The following is a 19,296-nucleotide window of genomic DNA, read 5'->3' as shown; positions in this document are numbered from 1 at the left end:
ATATAGAGAGAAAGGGAACCCTTACACACTTGATGAGGATGTTAGTTGGTACAGCCCCTTTGGAAAACTGTGGAAGTTCCTCAAAAAATTAAAAATAGAAATACCATATGATTCAGTAATTCTGCTATTGGGGTATTTACCCCCAAAAAACCCCAAAAATACTCATTGGAAAAGATATATGCATCCCATGTTTATTGCAGCATTATTTACAACAGCCAAGGTATGGAAGCAGTCTAAGTGTCCATCAATAGATGAACAGATGAGGAAGAGGTGAGTGTGTGTGTTTGTGTGTATATATATATATACACACACACACACATATGCCATGAAATATTATGCAGCCATAAGAAAAGAGGAGTTTCTACCATCGGAAATAACATGAATTAGAGGGTATTACGCTAAGTGAAATAAGTCAGACTGAGATGAAAGACAAATACCATGTGGTTTCACTCGTTCATAGAATCTAAAAAAAGCAAAACAAAAAACCAAATGAATAAAAAATAAAAAGCAGAATCAGATCCATAAATACCAAGAATAAACCGACAGTTGCCAGAAAGGAAAGGGTAAGAAGATAAGGCTCTCAGTTACGAATGGACTGTGCCATGGGAATAAAAGGCACAGCATAAAGAATATAGCCTATGAAATTGTAATAGTGATGTATGAGGATAGATGGTTGGCTACACTTGTGGTGAACATAGCATAAAATATAAACTTGTCAAATCACTATGTTATACACCTGAAACTGTTGTAACATTGTGTATCTGCTGTACTCAGAATATTTATTTATTTATTTATTTTTAAAGATCTTACTTATTTATTTGACAGAGATCACAAGTAGGCAGAGAGGTAGGCAGAGAGAGAGAGGAAGGGAAGCAGGCTCCCTGCTGAGTAGAGAGACTGATGCGGGGCTCGATCCCAGGACCCTGAGATCATGACCTGAGCCGAAGGCAGAGGCTTTAACCCACTGAGCCACCCAGGCGCCCCAGAATATTTAAAATGTAACAAAAAAAGACATTTGACTATATCTAGGTGGTACAGGTTTCTCTGGTTGGACCATCAGACTTCGTGATCATCCTTCTGGGTCGTTAAAAATAGATTCGCTTTCCGGGGCACCTGCTGGTATAGTCGGTTGGGCATCTGACTTGGTTTTGGTTCAGGTCGAAGTCTCAGGGTCATGAGGTCGAGCCCTGTGTCAGGCTCTGTGCTCCACACAGAGTCTTGAGAGTCTCTGCCTTTGCCCCCTCCCCCCTTTTGTGTGCTCTCTCTCTCTCTCTTTCTTTTTCTCTCTCTCTCAAATAAATAAATAAAATATTTTTAAAAAACAGATTTGCTTTGCTCTTATAGTTTTGATTCCAATTTTAATGATAGGTTTTGTATACTGTCAGTTTGTATTAGGACCAGTAGTACACATTTGTAAGATAGCTAGGTCACCAGTAGTCTGGTATGGAAAAGGTAATTTTATTTTTTGGTTTGTTTGCTTAGATATGTGTTGACTAAACGTATAGAGACTATGACCTTAACTCCAATAATGCATTATCACCACCACCCAAATTGACTAGCCCAGATAGTAACATTACATGAGGCATCTTACAAACTGATTAGAACAGTACCCAGCTCACTCAAATATTAGTTCTTATATGCCCTTTGTGCTCAAAGCAATATGTGGTTCTATATATGCCAATCAGTCAGTCAGTCATCATGGAGCTTAGTTCTTTCTGGAATTGCATGCTAAGCAACACACTCCAGGAATCTAATTAATTTGATCCCCACTTTGGTCCTCTTTGCCACAAACATTGCCTTGCCTCTTGAGCCTTATACGTTGTGTTTCTCGGAGAAATGCATATGTAGCATTATATTTATACTCTGCAGCAGTGTTTGCCTCCACATAATTGTGTTTATGTGGAATAACATTGGCATTGCAATGTGGGAATGACGGGCTTGACAGGACCATTAACTTGAGTACCCTGGGAATTGTCCCCCCGCCCCAACCATGGCTGACTAAAGGAGCGGTGTTTCTGAATGATGTTATGGTGTGGGAGTTTGAAATGGATTTCTTATTAAACAGTACATAGACTGTTCTTTACCTGCCATGGGCAAAAATAATTTGGACAAAAAATAGTACTCTCCCTGTGAAGTGTTTTATCTTTCAACTTTTTCTCTGTAATGAATGGCTTTCTTTTTTTTTTTTTTTTCAGTCTCTTATACCTTAGGTATAGGGAGAAACTTTTATGTCCTCTTCAGAGTTATAGCTGTACTTTTTAGCCAGAACCAAAGCTTAAACTTCCTCTGGCAGATCCCTGGTAAAGGGGCAAACTTAGGTCCAGTGGAAATGAGAAAGGCAGAAAAAGGAAAAATTGGATATTGAGAGGATTCACTTGGCACAGAAGAAAATAACTTGAGCATAAGAGAAATAAGAACATTAGAAACTAAACCGATATCAGTGCAGTGGCATCTTCCATTTCCAACTGTTTTGAAGTATTTTTAGCGGAGAGCATGGACATAGAACATATATACACAGCACATAGACAGCTCATAAAGCATATGGACACCCATTGACGCTGTGTACGTCAGCAGTACCTGCAAAGCAGAAAGGGTGCATGCCAGTTCATTGTAGACTAGGAAGCTTCCTTCCTGGCTTTTCCAGGATCTGTACTATCGTAAGAAAATTAAGTGTTGAGTTTCTCTTTTTTTTGTTTTTTAAAGATTTTATTTATTTGACAGAGAGAGAGAGATCGCAAGCAGGTAGAGCAGCAAGCAGAGAAAGAGGGAGAAGCAGGCTCCCTGCTGAGCAGAGAGCCCGGTGCAGGGCTCCATCCCAGGACCTTGAGATCATGACCTGGGCCGGCCGAAGGCAGAGGCTTAACCCACTGAGCCACCCAGGCATCCCAAGTGTTGAGTTTCTAACTACATTTTTAGTGCTACGGAGTAGTAGTCTTAGTAAACCTAGATGAGTGGGGCAGATTTTATGTCTCGACCAACTACAAATTCACAGTTATGAAAGATATAAAATTTCTACATGAACCATACATAGATTGCTTTTCTTAGTAATGACCTTTTTCCTTAAAACTCTGCCATCACTAATGATGGGAAATATTGTTCCTTTTCTTACCACCTGATGGAGGATTCAGCCAAATTTATAGGCTGTAAAGAAAGTTACCAAAATATTACAAAAAATAATAAATCAGGCTGATGACAGTTAAAAAACTTGAACTTAAGGTAGAATTTCTGAACCTTTGTGTTTATAATTTGTTTTTAAGTTGTAGTTTACATTGTCAAGAAACTCATTATTGCCAAATACTGAGGCTTAGTTTAAGGCTTACTGCCACCAGATGGTAGTACATTTTGCCTGATATACAGATTATAAGCACAACATAAATATCAAACATATGTTTATGCACCAAACAAATTTATTTTAAAGACTACTCTAAAGTATTATTAATTATATTAGGGTATTATAAAAAATGTGGTAGTATTCAGCATCATTTTCCTTGATTTTTTTTTAAATTTTATCCATTTATTTGAGAGGGCGCACACATGATCAGGGGGAGAGGCAGAGGGAGAGGGAAAAGCAGACTCCCTGCTGAGCAGGGAGCCCAATGCGGGGGCTCTATCCCAGGATCCTGGGATCATGACCTGAGCCGAAGGCAGACGCTTAACTGACTGAGCCACCCAGGCAAGCCCTCTCCTTGACTTTTTATTTTTTTTTTATTTTTTTTTTAATATTTTATTTATTTACTTGCCAGAGAGAGAGAGAGAGTGAGCACAGGCAGACAGAGTGGCAGAGGGAGAAGCAGGCTCCCCGCGGAGCAAGGAGCCCGATGTGGGACTCGATCCCAGGATGCTGGGATCATGACCTGAGCCGAAGGCAGCTGCTTAACCAACTGAGCCACCCAGGAGTCCCTCTCCTTGACTTTTTAAAGCAACTTTATTAAGATAAACAACTTTTTAAAAACAACTCTTGGGGCACTGGTAGTCTGTCGATTTAGTGACTGGCTCTTTGTGGCTCAGGTCATGGGATTGAGCCCCAAGTTGGGCTCTGCACTGGGCATGGAGCCTGCTGAAGACTCTCTCTCCCTCTCCCCTTTCCCTCCCCCCACCACCCCAACCAGCATGCATGCTCGCTCGCTCTCTCAAAAAGTAAGAAATACAAATAAAAATTTTAAAAACTCTTTACTGAATATTTATATTGTAACAAAAGATTTAGATAAGTTGCACTGTTTTAAGTACTTACTCAGTGTTTAACCAGACATATAACCTATAGAGAGAGCCCTTTGGGCTACTTTTAAGCTAATCAAAAAAGATTTAATTTGCTCTATTAGTGCTTCTGATCAGTTGAAACATTTTGACTGATCCAGGTTACTGTGAGCATTTTGATAGAGTAGTTATTCTTTCCTCGTGTGGTTCTGTCTGGAGCAGAGCAGGGCACATTCAGCATCCCTGACCCTGGCCTGCTAAATGCTGATAGCACTCTGCAGTCACTGTGAGAGCCAGTGTCCCCACATGTTTGCACATGCCCTGAGGGAGAATTGCCCCCACTCCCACCGCTACCCTTGGAAAAAACCTCCACTCACGTTCTGAGTTGCCCCACCTAACTTTACTTAACTGCTGTTGCTATCAGATACAGCCTACAAAGAAAGTGTAAATAGAGGAAAAACTACATAAGTTAATTCACATGAAAAAGAAGGTAGCTTCTCACTTCTCTTTGTCTTTTTCTGTTACTCAGTTTAAACTTAACTGCAAAACACTAAACCTACAAACTAATCCTGGGACATATTTCTTAAAGGATCTGTAATAATTCCTTGCCCTTAAGTGAGTTTCTGGGATTTAAACTTTTATAACACTGGGACATTATTTTAGTGTATGAGAGCAAGATGGGGAATGTGCTGTAGACTAATAAAAACTGGTGAACTCCATGCTAGGCAACTTGTAGGTCTTATCTCACTTTGCTTCTGTGTTCCTACCTTGTACCTCAAAATGCCATTATCTCCTGCTCCTTCCCTCTGCAACCCACCAGACGATATACAAGCCTTTCAGTGGTTGTGTTTCGTTGGTCTGATTTTTAGCTGTTATTGCTTTTTCATAAAGAACACATGTCAAAAGCCTTTATTAAATGGAAAGAATTGCATGACTTCCTTCTGCTCTTTATTTCCTTATATTGTAATGAAGGCCGACTGACTCTTCACTCTGCAGTGATTCGTTTCAAAGGAGAAGTTGAGGGTAAGAGAGTCATTTCACAGTAAAATCCTTAATATGGCTGCCTCACTCAAGAGCATCTCCGCAGGAAGAATCATTAAACATGAGTTACCATCATCAATCTTCCCCATCCTCAAAGAAGGGGGAAGATTTTCATATCACATAAATTAAAAATGAGGGTTAAGATGGGAAAATGGAAGGACAAAGGAGTTATGTGACAAAGAACTTCTTGTTCCCTTCAGAACTTCTCATATATCCCTTTTCCCCCAAGTAATGCTTGTGGCCCCTCTAGGTGCCCAGTAGTCAGAACAGCAGTGGAGAAGTAAGTGCATAGCTCTCACTCAACACGACAAAAAAACAATGGAGGAGTAAGTGCACAGCTCTCACTCTCACTGCTCTTCTGACTTGACTGCGTGCTCATGATGGTCACCTTTAGAAACAGCTTATTTGTTTATTGGGAAGTTAGAAATTACACTGAAATCATATGGAAGAGTAGGGCTTGATTGGGTTTTTTGACTTTTGTTTTTTATGTTTACAGTTCTTTTTTTTTTTTTTAAAGATTTATTTATTTTGATAGTGCCAGATCGAGGGAGGGGCAGAGGAAGAAGAAGAGAGCAAAAAAGAGAGAAAAACAAACTCTTCTGAGTGCAGAGCCTGATGCAGGGCTCGATCTTGGGATCCTGAGGTGATGACCTCAGCCGAAACCAAGAGTCAGTCACTCAACCTACTGAGCCACCCAGGTGCCCCTACCTACAATTCTTTTTTTTTTTTTTTAATTGAAGTATAGTTGACCTACAGTGTTCTATTAGTTTCATGTGTACAGCATAGTGATTTGACAATACATCAGGCCGTGCCACAGTGAGTATAGTCACCATCTGTCACCATACAAAGTTATTACAGTATTATTGACTACACACCCTGTGCTGTACTTTTCATCTCTGTGACTTGTTTATTTCATAACTGGAAGTTCGTACCTCTTAATTCCTTTCACCTGTTTTGCCTACCCCCCCAACCCCCTCTCTTCTGGCAACCATTATTTTGTTCTCATTGTTGTGTTTTTTAAATTCCACATGTAAGTGAAATTGGACAGTATTTGTCTTTATATGTCTGACTTATTTCACTCAGCATAATACCCTCTAGGTCCATCCATGTTATAACGAATGCCAAGAATTCATTCTTTTTTATGGCATATGGTATTTTTATTTTTAGGTTTTTGAGGAACCGCTATAGTGTTTTCCATAGTAGCTGTACTAGTTCACATTCCCACCAACAGGCATGAGGGTTCCTGTCTCTTCACATTCTCACCAACACTTGTTATTTCTTGTTTTTTTATAATAGCCATTCTGACTGGCGTGAGGTAATATCTCATTGTGGTGCTAATTATTAATTTTAGCAGTATGGAGTCCTCACTTTGCCGTTATGTAAATCTTGAGATTTCCTATAATCTCTTTGAAGACAACAGTCATGTCTTAAAGAACTTTATATAACCCTAATAGTACTTTGCATGGAGTAAGTACTTAATATTATTAGATAGATAGGTGGAAGAAAAGTATCAGTTGATGATTAAAAATAAAGATATTTTCAGGACACCAGGGTAGCTAAATCAGTTAAGTGTCTGTGTTCTGCTCAGGTCATGATTGGGATGGAGTCCTGCATCAGGCTCCCTGCTCAGTGGGGAGCCTGCTCCTCCCTCTGCCTGCCACTCCCCCTGCTTGTGCCCTCTCTCTCTCCCTCTCTGACAAATAAATAAATAAATAAAATCTTTAAAAAATAAGTAACTAAGTGAATAAATAAAATGTTTTCTTTGGCCCTTATATTCATAAATGGGCTGAGAATGATTGTTCTATTTCAAACTCTTAGTTCCAAAAGGAGGAACAGGGATCTTAAATTATTTATAGTTCTTAATTGTTAATATTTGACTCATTACCTTCTTCCCTAAATATAAACTAAAATACTGTATATTGTGGCTACTTAGAAGTTTATAAACTAAGCTGCCAAAAAAAATAAAAATTGATTTGCAGGAAGCAGCATAAAAAATTTTTTTGAAAGACTACGTAATGTCTGCCAATTTAACAGTGTCCATTAGGCTTTGAAGACTTTGTGGTTTAGAAGCCATGCTTACCTTCCAAGAGGAACTTTCCTATGCTTTTTTTTTTTTCTTTAAGATTTTATTTATTTGAGAGAGAGGGAGAGATCGCAAGTGGCAGGAGGGGCAGAGGGAGAGAGAGAAGCAGACTCCCTGCAGAGCAGGGAGCCTGCCACAGGGCTCAATCCCAGGACCCTGGGATTATTACCTGAGCTGAAGACAGACACTTAACTGACTAAGCCACCCAGGCGCCCCCTACTTTTGCTACATCTGATGAAATGGGGTGATGGGAAAGAATTCTTTTGGCACTATGCCAAAAATAGAATTTTAGAGATTAAAGTTCTAGATGATTGAGTTTCAGGTGTGGGGCCTCATCCATCAGTAAAGTCTGGGCCTGATGTTTCTGACTATAGTCATACAACATTTATTTATTTATTTATTGACTTAAACATCTCATAGTTCAGGCTCAAATCTGACATTCACAAGTGCTAATGGGTCTTTTCTGATCCCCTTCGCCAGAAGCACTTCAGAACTTAATTCTGTTACTGTATTTCCTTTTTTTAACAAAAGAACTTGGAAGGTATAGATAGGGACCATTTGAGATTGTGAAACCACTCTGAGATCATTTTCATTTTAAAAGTAAGTAGTTCCAAGAAATTAGATTTTCTGTTACTTAGACAATGATAAAATAAAGCCTCTGTATTTTTTACAATCTAGTAGAATTATGAGGTTTAATTTTAGCGGTTGTTCCTAGTTGATAAATAATTCTGCTGGTGTATCCACCCCCTTCCAATTCACATCCATTTATGTTTGTCTACTTTGCCCTCAGGAATTTTAAAAAACTAGTTTGGCTCTGAACCAAGAGCAAATTATGTTCTTTCTAGCTGGCTATTGTCTCACCTTTGTCTTCAGATTCTCTCTGTCCTTATAAACTCTTAATCCTTGCCCTATTCAAAATTTTTACCAGATGGGGCGCCTCAGTGGCACAGTGGGTTAAAGCCTCTGCCTTCCGCTCAGGTCATAGTCTCAGGATCCTGGGATCAAGGCCCGCATTGGGCTCTCTGCTCAGCAGGGGTGCCTGCTTTCCCATCTCTGTCTGTCTGCCTCTCTGCCTACTTGTGATTTCTCTCCCTGTCAAATAAATAAATAATTCTTTAAAAAAAAATCTTTACCAGATGAAGTTTTTTAAAAATATATTTTTAATTTATCCTGGATAAACATCAGTATCCCTTCTATAGGCTCCTAGTCTGTGTGGAAGAGCAAATACAGCAAGCAAAGTATCTAAAATGTTTTTTTCTGTGAACTTAATAATACCGTCTTTAATACCCAAAATGTAAGATGCTTACAAATTCTAACTATAGTCTCCCTGTTCATATGGTAATGAACACTGTTGATCTTGAATTATCAGTTTATTGGGGAAAAGGGGGATCCGTGTTCTTCAACTAGGAAAAAAAAAAAAAAGAGTTGAAATTCCAAGCATACCTGTTTGAGATGATAATCAGGGGTGTACTGGTTCCTCTAGTTAAAACCCTTCAGTGACATTCAAGGAATCTCCACTTGTGCCTTAGACCATACAGAGGATTTGCAGGGTGCGTTTGGGTAGTCTGAGTGTTTGTACGGTGAAACTCTGACAGTCTGACACTAGAGATGCTTCTGGGAATTTTATCAGCCATAATAAAATCATTCTCTGGTGTTTGCCCACCAAATCCCACCAAAAAAGAAAATTTTATTTAATAAGTAGTGACTTCGTGTAGTATTTTCAGATTTTACTGATCAAGCAATATAATATTGGGTCAAATTGAGTTCAAAACACATATCTCTTGCCAGTTTGATAACTCAAGGATGAGAGTCCTATCATGCCAGAGTAGAAACTACTCTTTGGCTTCTCCCCAGTGAAGGACTTGTACTGGCTCTTTGTTCTTTGCTTTCAGACTTTTTGACCACAGTAAGAAATCCATTTTACACTGTGAGCCAGGATACATATAGATGTATTCTGTTCAACAGAAACAACGGTTCCATGAAAGCATACCCTTACTCCATGTGTAATATACTCTGGCATTTGCTGTTCTGTTTCACTTTTTTTTTTTTTTAAAGATTTTATTTATTTATTTGACAGACAGAGATCACAAGTAGGCAGAGAGAGAGGGGGAAGCAGGGTCCCTGCTGAGCAGAGAGCCTGATGTGGGACTCGATCCCAGGGCCCTGGGATCACGACCCAAGCCGAAGGCAGAGGCCTTAGCCCACTGAGCCACCCAGGAGCCCCTCTGTTTCACTTTTTATTGATCTGGTTTATGAACCACTAAGTTGATTCATGGCCACCTAATGAATCTCACTTAGTTCATTGTGCTTTAGCCCAAGTGATTGCTTACTGTCATTAACAAATCCAGTTCTCTGGTGAACACAAAATCTTAATTATATCTGTAATGAGAGACTGTGTTTTGAAAGTTCTCTGGAGTTAAAAGACATTACCTCATTTGCCCCCATTTCCCACCCTCATTATATGAAAGAACTGGATGGGTATTTTTTATCTTATTATTTTGAAACAATTTCAAACTTACAGAAATATTTTAAGAATAGTACAGCGGTGCCTGGCTGGCTCTGTCGATTAAGCATCTGGCTTCAGCTCAGTCGTGATCTCGGGGTCCTGGGAAGGAGCCCAGTATCAGGCTCCCTGCTCAGCCTGGAGTCTGCTTGTCCCTCTGCTCCTCCCCCTTCTCGTGCTCACTCGCACGCTTTCTCTCTCTAAATAAATAAAGTCTTTAAAAAAAAATAGTCCAAAACCCTTGTATATTCTTCACCCAGAGACCACAATCAAATTTCACCACTTGTCCCAATAATGTTCTTTGTAGCCGAAGGATGCAGTACAGGATCACACATTAGATCTGATTCTCATGTCTCCCCAGTTTGGTCTTTCCCTTCCCTTTCATGATGTTGTTTTTGGGGTTTTGTTCTGTTTTGTTTTGTTTTCAAGATTTTATTTATTTATTTGACAGAAAGAGAAAGCACACAAGCAGGGGGAGAGGGAGAGGGAGAAGCAGTCTCCCTGCTGAGTGGGGAGTACAATGCAGGGGCTTGATCCTAGGACCTTGAAGGCAGACTCTTAACTGACTGAGCCACGCAGGCGCCCCAACCTTGGTATTTTTTAAGATAACAGGCCTTTCATGTATGTCCCTCGATTTGGGCCCAGTGGTTCCTCATAAGTATACTCAATTTATGCCTATTTTACAGTGTCACAAAAGTGATCCTTTGCTCTGCTCATTGTGCTCTAACAATTTGTCCAACTACTGGCAGTGCTGAGCTTTGATCACCTGATTAAGGTAGTGTCCACTAGGTTTCTCCACAATAAAGCTCCCTTTTCCTCCTCTGTGATTAATAAATATTTTTCTTTTTCTTTTTCTTTTTTTTTAGTTTATTTGACAGAGATTACAAGTAGGCAGAGAGGCAGGCAGAGAGAGAGAGGAGGAAGCAGGCTCCCTGCTGAGCAGAAAGCCCGATGTGGGGCTCGATCCCAGGACCCTGGGATCATGACCTGAGCCGAAGGCAGAGGCTTTAACCCACTGAGCCACCCAGGCGCCCCGTGATTAATAAACATTTTATGAGGCGATACTGTGAGATTGTGTAAAATCTAGTTCCTCATCCTGTATTTATCTATCTTTGGTATCCACTATGTTCCTTTCTTGGATTGATTTTGTAAAATGGTCATTTTTCTAATTTCATTACTTCTCCTCCATTTATTAGTAGGCATTCTATTGTAAGGAAGAACTTTCTGTCCTCATTTCTTTTTATCATTCATTTATTTATATTAATGTGTGCTCATGGGTTCCTATTTTGTTCAGTGGGTTGTAACTTCTCACTATTATTATTTGTTTTGATGCTCAGATTGTTTCAGGTTTGGCTTTTTTTTTTTTTTAAGATTTTTATTTTCTTGACAGAGAGAGTGAGAACAGGAACACAAGCAGGGAGAGTGGGAGAGGGAGAAACAGGCTTCCTACCTAGGAGAGAGCCCAATGTGGGGCTTGATCCCAGGATCCTGGGATCATAACCTGAGCTGAAGGCACATGCTTAACAACGGAGCCACCCAGGTGCCCCCAGGTTTGGCTTTTTAAGCAGGTCTCCGTGTCCTTTTGTCATGTTCCCATTATTGTAAAGTGCTTCCTTACTTTCCGACACAAGACACCCAGGCTCATTTTCTATCCCTGCCCCAACTCTGGAATTAGTCATTTCTCCAGGGAGCCCCGTTCCTAATGGAGAGTGGCATGTAGAAACAACGATCTGGGCACTAGATGTGCAAAATGCTGCTGGAGTGTCGCTCTTCCCACATGTCTCAGTGCACAGAGGTAGGAAATACACATATAGATTCATTTACTTAGACACATGTGCACACACACACACATCCTTGCATCTTTTTTTAAAAGATTTTATTTATTTATTTGACAGAGAGAGAGATCACAGGTAGGCAGAGAGGCAGGCAGAGAGAGGGAGGGAAGCACGCTCCCTGCTGAGCAGAGATCCCGATGCGGGGCTCGATCCCAGGACCCTGAGATCATGACCTGAGCCTAAGGCAGAGGCTTAACCCACTGAGCCACCCAGGTGCCCCACATTCTTACATCTTTCCGTTATTTATGTCTGTATATTGCAAATCACTTGTTCACACTGATACCTTCAATCCTGCATATCACAAGGTTTATCCTAGGTTTCCCTTTTTTCTTATTTATACCTGCCTTAGCCAACATTGAGAAACCTAGCCCCCATTAGCCTTAATATGTTTGTTTATTTGCTCAACCCTCCTGTATAAAGCCAATCCCCTAACTAGACCAGGTTACTGCCTCTTGGTATGGAGAAGATCAGGTGAAATAACGTATGTTAAAACACTTATTTCCCCTAAGATTTTATGTTTTTATTTGAGAGACAGAGAGTGAACAAGGGAGCATGAGCGGGGGGAAGGGGCTGCAGGAAAGGGAGAAGCAGGCTCTCCACTGAGCAGGGAGCCTTTTGCAGGGATTGATCCCAGAACTCTGGGATCTGATGGCAGATGCCAAACCAACTGAGCCACCCAGGTGCCCCAAAACACTTTAAAATATAAAAGAGTTTACCACTGCCTAGAAGTTGATACAAGAAAGAAATAAAAAGAGACAGGAATAATAGTTGGGAGTAGTAGGCTTTTACATTTCCTGTTTAGTTGCCAAGGAGTAATGAAATCACTGTATAAACCTTACAGAAACAAGTCAGGAAACTGACTGATCAGACTTGTTCTTGCCATGTCTCTTCTTTTTTTTTTTTTTAAGGATTTTATTTATTTATTTGACAGACAGAGATCACAAGTAGGCAGAGAGGCAGGCAGAGAGAGAAGAAGGGAAGCAGGCTCCCTGCTGAGCAGAGAGCCCGATGTGAGAGGCTCGATCCCAGGACCCTGGGATAATGACTGGAGCCGAAGGCAGTGGCTTTAACCCACAGAGCCACCCAGGCGCCCCTTGCCATGTCTTTGAGGAATAATGTAACTTGGTGACTTTCATTCTTCCGAGTGAAAAAGTATCCCTCCTAATCCTTGCCTAGACAATCATGCTTGCCATGGGACTGTTACTATTTAGGTTTACATCAATATTTCTTTTCTAAGTGAAGAGATGTAATAGAGAAAAACTCACTCTTATCAGATGAGATTAATTGTATAAGTAGGATCTAAAATGTAAGATTCATAGATCTGAATTCCCAAGATAATTGGCCTTTCAGACACAGTATAGTTCTGGTTTGTGGTAAAATTAATCAGTCTTCTTAAGTTTTTTTAGATTGGGAATGAATTAAGACCTCTTCTAATAAACCCTTGTCAACCTGTATTCCTCAGACCAACCCCCAAGTAGCTGATCACTTCCCTTCATTTAATTTCACAAAATCTGTCATAAGAATAAAGAAAATGTCAAGATAATTAGAGGAAAAAAGAGTGGCATGCTGGGAAGATTTGAAGGAAAAAGTATAAATTTCGTGTAGGAAAAGGAAGGGCAGGATAGAGTTTCCAAGAGTCCAGAGAGAAGTGAGTTGTCACTTTGGGGCTAAACCCACTGGCTTAGAAAGCGTTTGGCCTAGAAATACTGGATAGGGTAGTGATGACAACAGAGTGCAAAAGATTAAATTTGAGATGTTTCAAGGCCAAATCCAAAAACCTTCAACACTAAGAAAATAAATTCCTTTCTTTTTAACTCTTAGTTGTGCCTGTGGGTAACTCAGTCCTGTAGTCTTGCGTTTCCGCTCCTGTCTCTGCTTTCTCTCTTCATTTCTGACCGTTTCTTTCCCCTTACCTGAGCCCCTTTCCCATCTTGTTCTTCCCTGATTGCGGCATTTTGGAAAACTCTGGTAAGCTGTGTACTCAGAGACTCAGCCATTAAAGTCTCTACTGTACAAAGAGCTTCCTTTGCAGTGGGCCAGAGTTTCATTTTGCTGGGCTTCCTTGTGCAGCAAGAATGACATGTCATTAAAGGGAAACATAAAGGGCCTGAAGGTGCTTTGACTGATGTGTCTGTCAGGCTTTGTTACTGAAGAGATCCAGAAGTTGAAAAGTCCCCATTCTCATATTTAGCTAACTGTTCGGAGAAATCAGCATTGAAACTGCGGCTCACTCTAACTGAAACAGATACTAGAAGGTTTGGTGGGGTTCGCCCCTGAGCGTGGCCCCAAAGAGCCTCCCTTTATTCCTAGAAGCTGGCAGCCTTTCTTTTCCTCCTGCAAGTGGCAACCCGAATTCTGAGTTGAAAGTGAATCTTTGCCCTTGGCTTTTCTCCAGCATTCCTCGCTGAGCGAATAGGGATTTGGAATGTCAGAAAATAGAAGAGGGGAGGGGAGAAGATGTGTGTATGACTGTGAGTGTTTATATGTAAAAGCAGCTTCGTCTGGGAGAACTTCGGGAAACTTGACTTCCTCCGATTGCTTCCTCCTCATAAACTCTTGGTTCCTTATTTGTGTTTTGTTTTTTGTTTTTTGTTTTTTTAAGTTGTTTAATCTGAATTGTCACGGCAGTTCTAAACCCCTTCCAGCCCAGTGGAGTCAAGCTAAGGAAAGACAGCATGATTTCCAGAGGATTTCTCTTTCTTCCCTCTGGATAAAGTGACGGTAGTTCGTCCCAGGCTCGTCTCCGGCAGGATCCAAGGTCGTCTTTCCTCTGGGATTTAATCCGGTGTCATCGGGAAACTAGAGTCAGGTTTTATTGGGGAGCAAGTCTCACCAAGAACTGTCCTTTTGGGAGAATCAAGGACTCGATCTAGGCAGAAAAGGTGTGGCTCAGCGCAGTACCCTCCATCGTAAGCTACCAGTCCCGAGCACTTGTGGTTGAAGCTGAACTGAAAATATTGATGGAACACGCCTCTCAGACTCTGTTTAACTGTGGACTGGTTCAGAGCGCAAGACTGTAATTTACAGAGTGGCTTTTATCCTTTATTTAGTTCTATCCAAAGTCTTCTCGCATCAAGTCAAAAGGAGAGATTCTGGGAGGGTAACCTGCAGGGGCAGTTTCCCAGCGTTGCGTGAAGAATCCAGTGGTTGAGTGTCTGTCTCCATCCTGAGGAACCATGTCCTCTTTATATACCCGAAGTAAAGAATTCACTCGGAATAGGAAATCTCAGTCTGATTCTCCCCCAGCATCTCCCTCCCCGACTGCCAAGACGCTCCGAGTAAGCAGCATTTTATTTACATATGTTCCTAGTTGTGTCAAAGGTGGAGAATGTGTGTGTAACTTGGGGAGTTAAGTTTAGAGCAAAGGCATTTCGGAGCATATGGGAATCGGTAGAGGAAAAAAAGAAAATTTGCAAGTAAAGACCGCGTATGCTTTTCTGCAGGAGGTTATGGTTCACAATACTTACTGTAGTCTTAAGTAAAAGCAGATTTAACTATGTCAGACTACAGTTTCTGTCTTTTAGCTTTCAACCGTCAGTTGGTAGGCTGTCTGGCAGATTTTAGAGTCCTTGTCACTGTATCTTACACGCATTTCTTAATTTCTGTGGCTATTTTTAGTTGCTCCCTTTCTTGTTTTTTTGTGGGTCAATACTATACTTCTAGAGAAAAAGCTCCCAAATTGTCATGAAACTATATACATTAAACTTCAGTTATGTGCAAGTTCCTCGTGAATGTGAGAGAGAATATGCCCTTGCCTGTTTTATGTGCCCGTTGAGTGATAGAGAGAAAAAACAAAACAGAGCAAGGAATTACGGACACTTGGAGTCTTTCTTACTCCTCAGTCACCATCAGGAAATTTCATGCTTATAAAGGCAAAGAAAGAACTCCTAGCTATTGACAGCCAGCTGTACAGAGGTGTTTGTAATGTCCTAAGCAGATCCACTTGAGTTTTTTCTCGAGTGCATACTTCTGTGGAAGCAATTTGCGTCTGATTTAGTGTCTTCCTCCATAGGAAACTGACAAAAGCGAGGACTGTTACCAATAGCAAGCGATGAGAAGCCCAATGGGCATATTAGGTAGTAGGCAAGGTAGCAGTTCCTTCTAGGGAACAAGATTGTGCTCTACTGTATATACAGAATAACAAGCTTGATGGTCACAGCTTCCTTATTTGGGGAGCTGTGGGGGAAACATCTGCGAGAAACCAGAATTGACTGCTGCATTTCTGAGTTATTTTATATTCATTTTCAGTGTCTTTCTCATGGAATAAATTACCATGGAGTGGCATTTGGTGTGTGGCATGTTGGTCTAGGACATCAGCTTGGGATGTTTAGTTACCGAAATACCAAAAGGATTTTGTTATAAAGCTCTTTCATTCATGACTTCTTTCTGTGAGAGGACTGGGAGGCTCCAAGGTATATGTCACCCTTGTTGAGTTCCGGGAGAGTTCCATAGGCTGCTGCCTTTCCTTTCTAGGAAGTCATAGAGTGTGGGGCACCACGGGGGCTCAGCTGGTTGAGTGTCCAACTCTTGGTTTCAGCTCAGGTCTTGGTCTCAGGGTCGTGGGGTAGAGCCTTGCTTTGGGCTCCGTACTGAGCATGGAGCCTACTTGGGGTTCTCTCTCCTTCTCCCTGTGCCCCGCCCCCTGCACACACATGTGCTCTCCCTCTCTCTTTCTCTCAATTAATTAATATTAATTAAAAATAAAAGGGACTATAAACATATAGTTATTTAAAAAGAAGCAACAGCAGCCACAGAAGGCTTTCCCCTCAACAGCTGTTGGGTACTTTTTGGTGGCCTCCAGTTGAGGTCCACAAAATGGAGCACTTTTACTTCAGTAGTGTGTCCCTTTGTTCCTGTCCCTCTTACCAAACTCGGCAGTACGTGTGGTGTAAAGAACCCATCGTTAACATTTGTTCACTGCTGTAACCACAGTTCCCAGAGCATTCAGCAAAATCTGTTTGGTGACACACGTGCCTTTTCCTTTTCTCTTTGAACCCATTTCTTCTTCACAGTTAAGTACTACTCTCTTCTTGTCTCAGTCCTCACAGCTGTCATCCACCATTTCCAGCCTCTTTCCATCAACCCCCCCCCCAACCCCTGACTTTTTAGACCGAGGTCACCGTGGGACAGAATTTGAAAATTTGAATTTACAGGAAGCCAGCACATGGATGGCCTTAATAAGAGACCACATCCCAATGTTAGTGGTCAGTGGCTGTGGATTCCCATAATAGCATCTGCTTACTGTGACCAGCTTCTAGGTCCACACAGCCTTGGGCTCTACTCTGGAGACTGTTGATTTTTTTATATCATTCATGTTCTATTACATTGCTTGTGTGTTTACTGTCTGAGAGAGTGAAGGATATGCAAGACTAATTTGGAGGCTGAATGGATTACAAAACTAGGATTTATCTCCTAAGAGTCCCCTGTAGCCTAGTTTACTCTCACGTCCTAACTAACTAGGGTGCTAACTGGTTTTGAATGCTGTGACCATCGCGCTTCTCCCTCTGTATGTGGTGCTCTTTAATGACTAGTGTTGTGGCGATGTTGCGCTCATTTGCCTTCTGATGCCCAGTTATTTCACTGGCTGCTGCTACACCGTCTTTACCTCATTTCACCCCTAGCCACCCTGAAAGGTGAGTGTTGCTCTCACCATTTTACATGTGAGGAGACAAGATACATGGAAGAGAAGTGGCTTCCCCACATCACTTAGCTAGTAAGCAGCAGAGCCTGGTCTCTCTGGCCTCAAAACCCATATTTATCCACAACACTGGTTTCATACCAAGTACATTGGAAGGTTAAGGACATTCTAGATTCAAAGATGACAGTTAAAAGCTTGGGTAGCTGTGGGAATCCAAAATTCAGGCATAATGAGGACCCAGGAAACTGAAATTGCAGGAAGGAGGAAGGCGGTATCTGTAGACCAATGGAGGGAATTGACAGGCTCTACTGACTTTCCCACGCCTGATTCTCGAATCCTAGTCAGAGCATATGGAAACAGGGATCCCACAGAGCCTGAGACCGTGTGGGCTACAGGTCTTCATATTTCTCTTAGAGGCAGAAATACTTGAGTAAGGATGCAAGGACATATCTGTGTGCATCTCAGAGTTAAGATCGGAACACCTCTCGTTCTCCCCATGCAAACTTGTGTACCTTCGGTTTTCTGCTAAAAGTTGCACAAAGAAGCCAACATTCTTCAAAACAAATGATTGAAATTTTGAGCCAGCATATGAATATTTATGATTTTTTCTTACTATTGCTAAACAGGCTAAATATTAAATGCTTCCATATAAAGAAAATGCTCTCAAAGGGAATTTTTAAGTAATGGCTATTCACATGGGGAGCATATTTTGGACACCTTGCTCTTAGCCAAATGTTCAAGCAGCAGATTGGGCAAACTGTAAACTGTAACTTAAACAGGTATGATTTTTAACTTGAGAAAACAAACAGCAGGATGATTTCTCAGTACTAGAAAACTGAAACTCTCTTATCGTACCTTTACTTTTCAACTCTGAACAACTTCTGATACTTTTAACATGACATAATTCGGTGTTTCTGTATTTGGCAAACTAGGACCCTTTTTAATAGTATAAAAATGTAATAATGGGGGCGCCTAAGTGGCTCAGTCGGTTAAGCGTCTGCCTTCGGCTCAGGTCATGATCCCAGCGTCCTGGGATGGAACCCTGCATCAGGCTCTCTGCTCAGCAGGAAGTCTGCTTCTCCCTCTCCCTCTCCTACCCCTCTGCTTGTGTTCCTTCTCTCACTGTGTCTCTCTCTCTGTCAAGTAAATAAATAAAATCTTTAAGAAAAAAATGTAATGCTGGCCTAAAGATTAAAGAACTAGTATTCTCCCTAATGAAAAATCACTTATATATGGAAGATGGTATGTGTCTTACCAGCTAAGATTTTACTTCCTCTAATTTGTATTTCGAAAATAATATTTTTCATTCTCTGAACACAAAATTACACCGTTAAACATGGTTTTTAAAAATATACCCCTCTCTTTCCATAACGAAAATATCCATCATCCATTCTTTTAGTATCCCCACCTCGCTCTAAAATGGCTATGTCCTGAGATTGAGGCCCTTGTGGAGGCCTGCTTCTCCCTCTCCCTCTGTCTCCTTCCCCTGCTTTTGCTCTCTTTCTTTGTCTCTCTAATAAATAAAATCTTGAAGTCAGTCTGGAAGTTGTTCTGTTTTCCCTGAGTAAAAAAATCAGAGATGAGTAGATCTGTTATTCAGGGAGCTCCACAAATTTTAGAGACAAAAGAGACGTTGAGCTAGTGTGAAAGCCCAGAGACTTGTTTAAAAAATAATAATAATTTCACTGTTCAGGGTCAACAGAGACCAAAACAGCAATATTAAGAGCATACCATTGAGAATAGTCATTTTATTTTTTAAAAAAGATTTTATTTATTTATTTGAGAAAGAGTGAGGGAGAGTGAGCACAAGCTCGGGGGAGAGGCAGAGGGAGAAGGAGAAGCAGACTCCTGGCTGAGCAGGGAGTCTGATGTGGAGCTCAGTCCCAGGATCCTGGGATCATGACCTAAGCGGAAGGCAGACACTTAACTGACTGAGCTACCCAGGTGCCCCAGTTCACTCAAATTTCTAATGGGAACCACACCAATGATTTATGTATGAGAA

The 19,296-nt window shown here is 41.1% G+C and overlaps 1 protein-coding gene across 8 annotated transcripts in view; it reads left to right on the top strand.

Moving 5' to 3' along the window:
• The window catches only part of PPP1R12B (protein phosphatase 1 regulatory subunit 12B), a 212,752-nt gene that overhangs the window by 157,620 nt on the left and 35,836 nt on the right, over positions 1–19,296 (top strand). The window contains exon 1 of one of the 8 annotated variants that reach the window (XM_080824315.1): positions 14,122–14,934. The exons of the other annotated variants lie outside the window; for them this stretch is intronic. Within the exon in view, the coding sequence (XP_080680441.1) occupies positions 14,833–14,934 (102 nt within the window). The 5' untranslated portion in view covers positions 14,122–14,832. Of the gene's footprint in view, positions 1–14,121; positions 14,935–19,296 lie in introns of those variants that run through there. 8 annotated transcript variants of the gene reach the window in all.

Source organism: Martes martes, assembly GCF_963455335.1.
Source record: "Martes martes genome assembly, chromosome: 15".
Classification (NCBI taxonomy): Eukaryota; Metazoa; Chordata; class Mammalia; order Carnivora; family Mustelidae; genus Martes; species Martes martes.
This window is presented reverse-complemented; position numbering and strand designations above follow the sequence as displayed.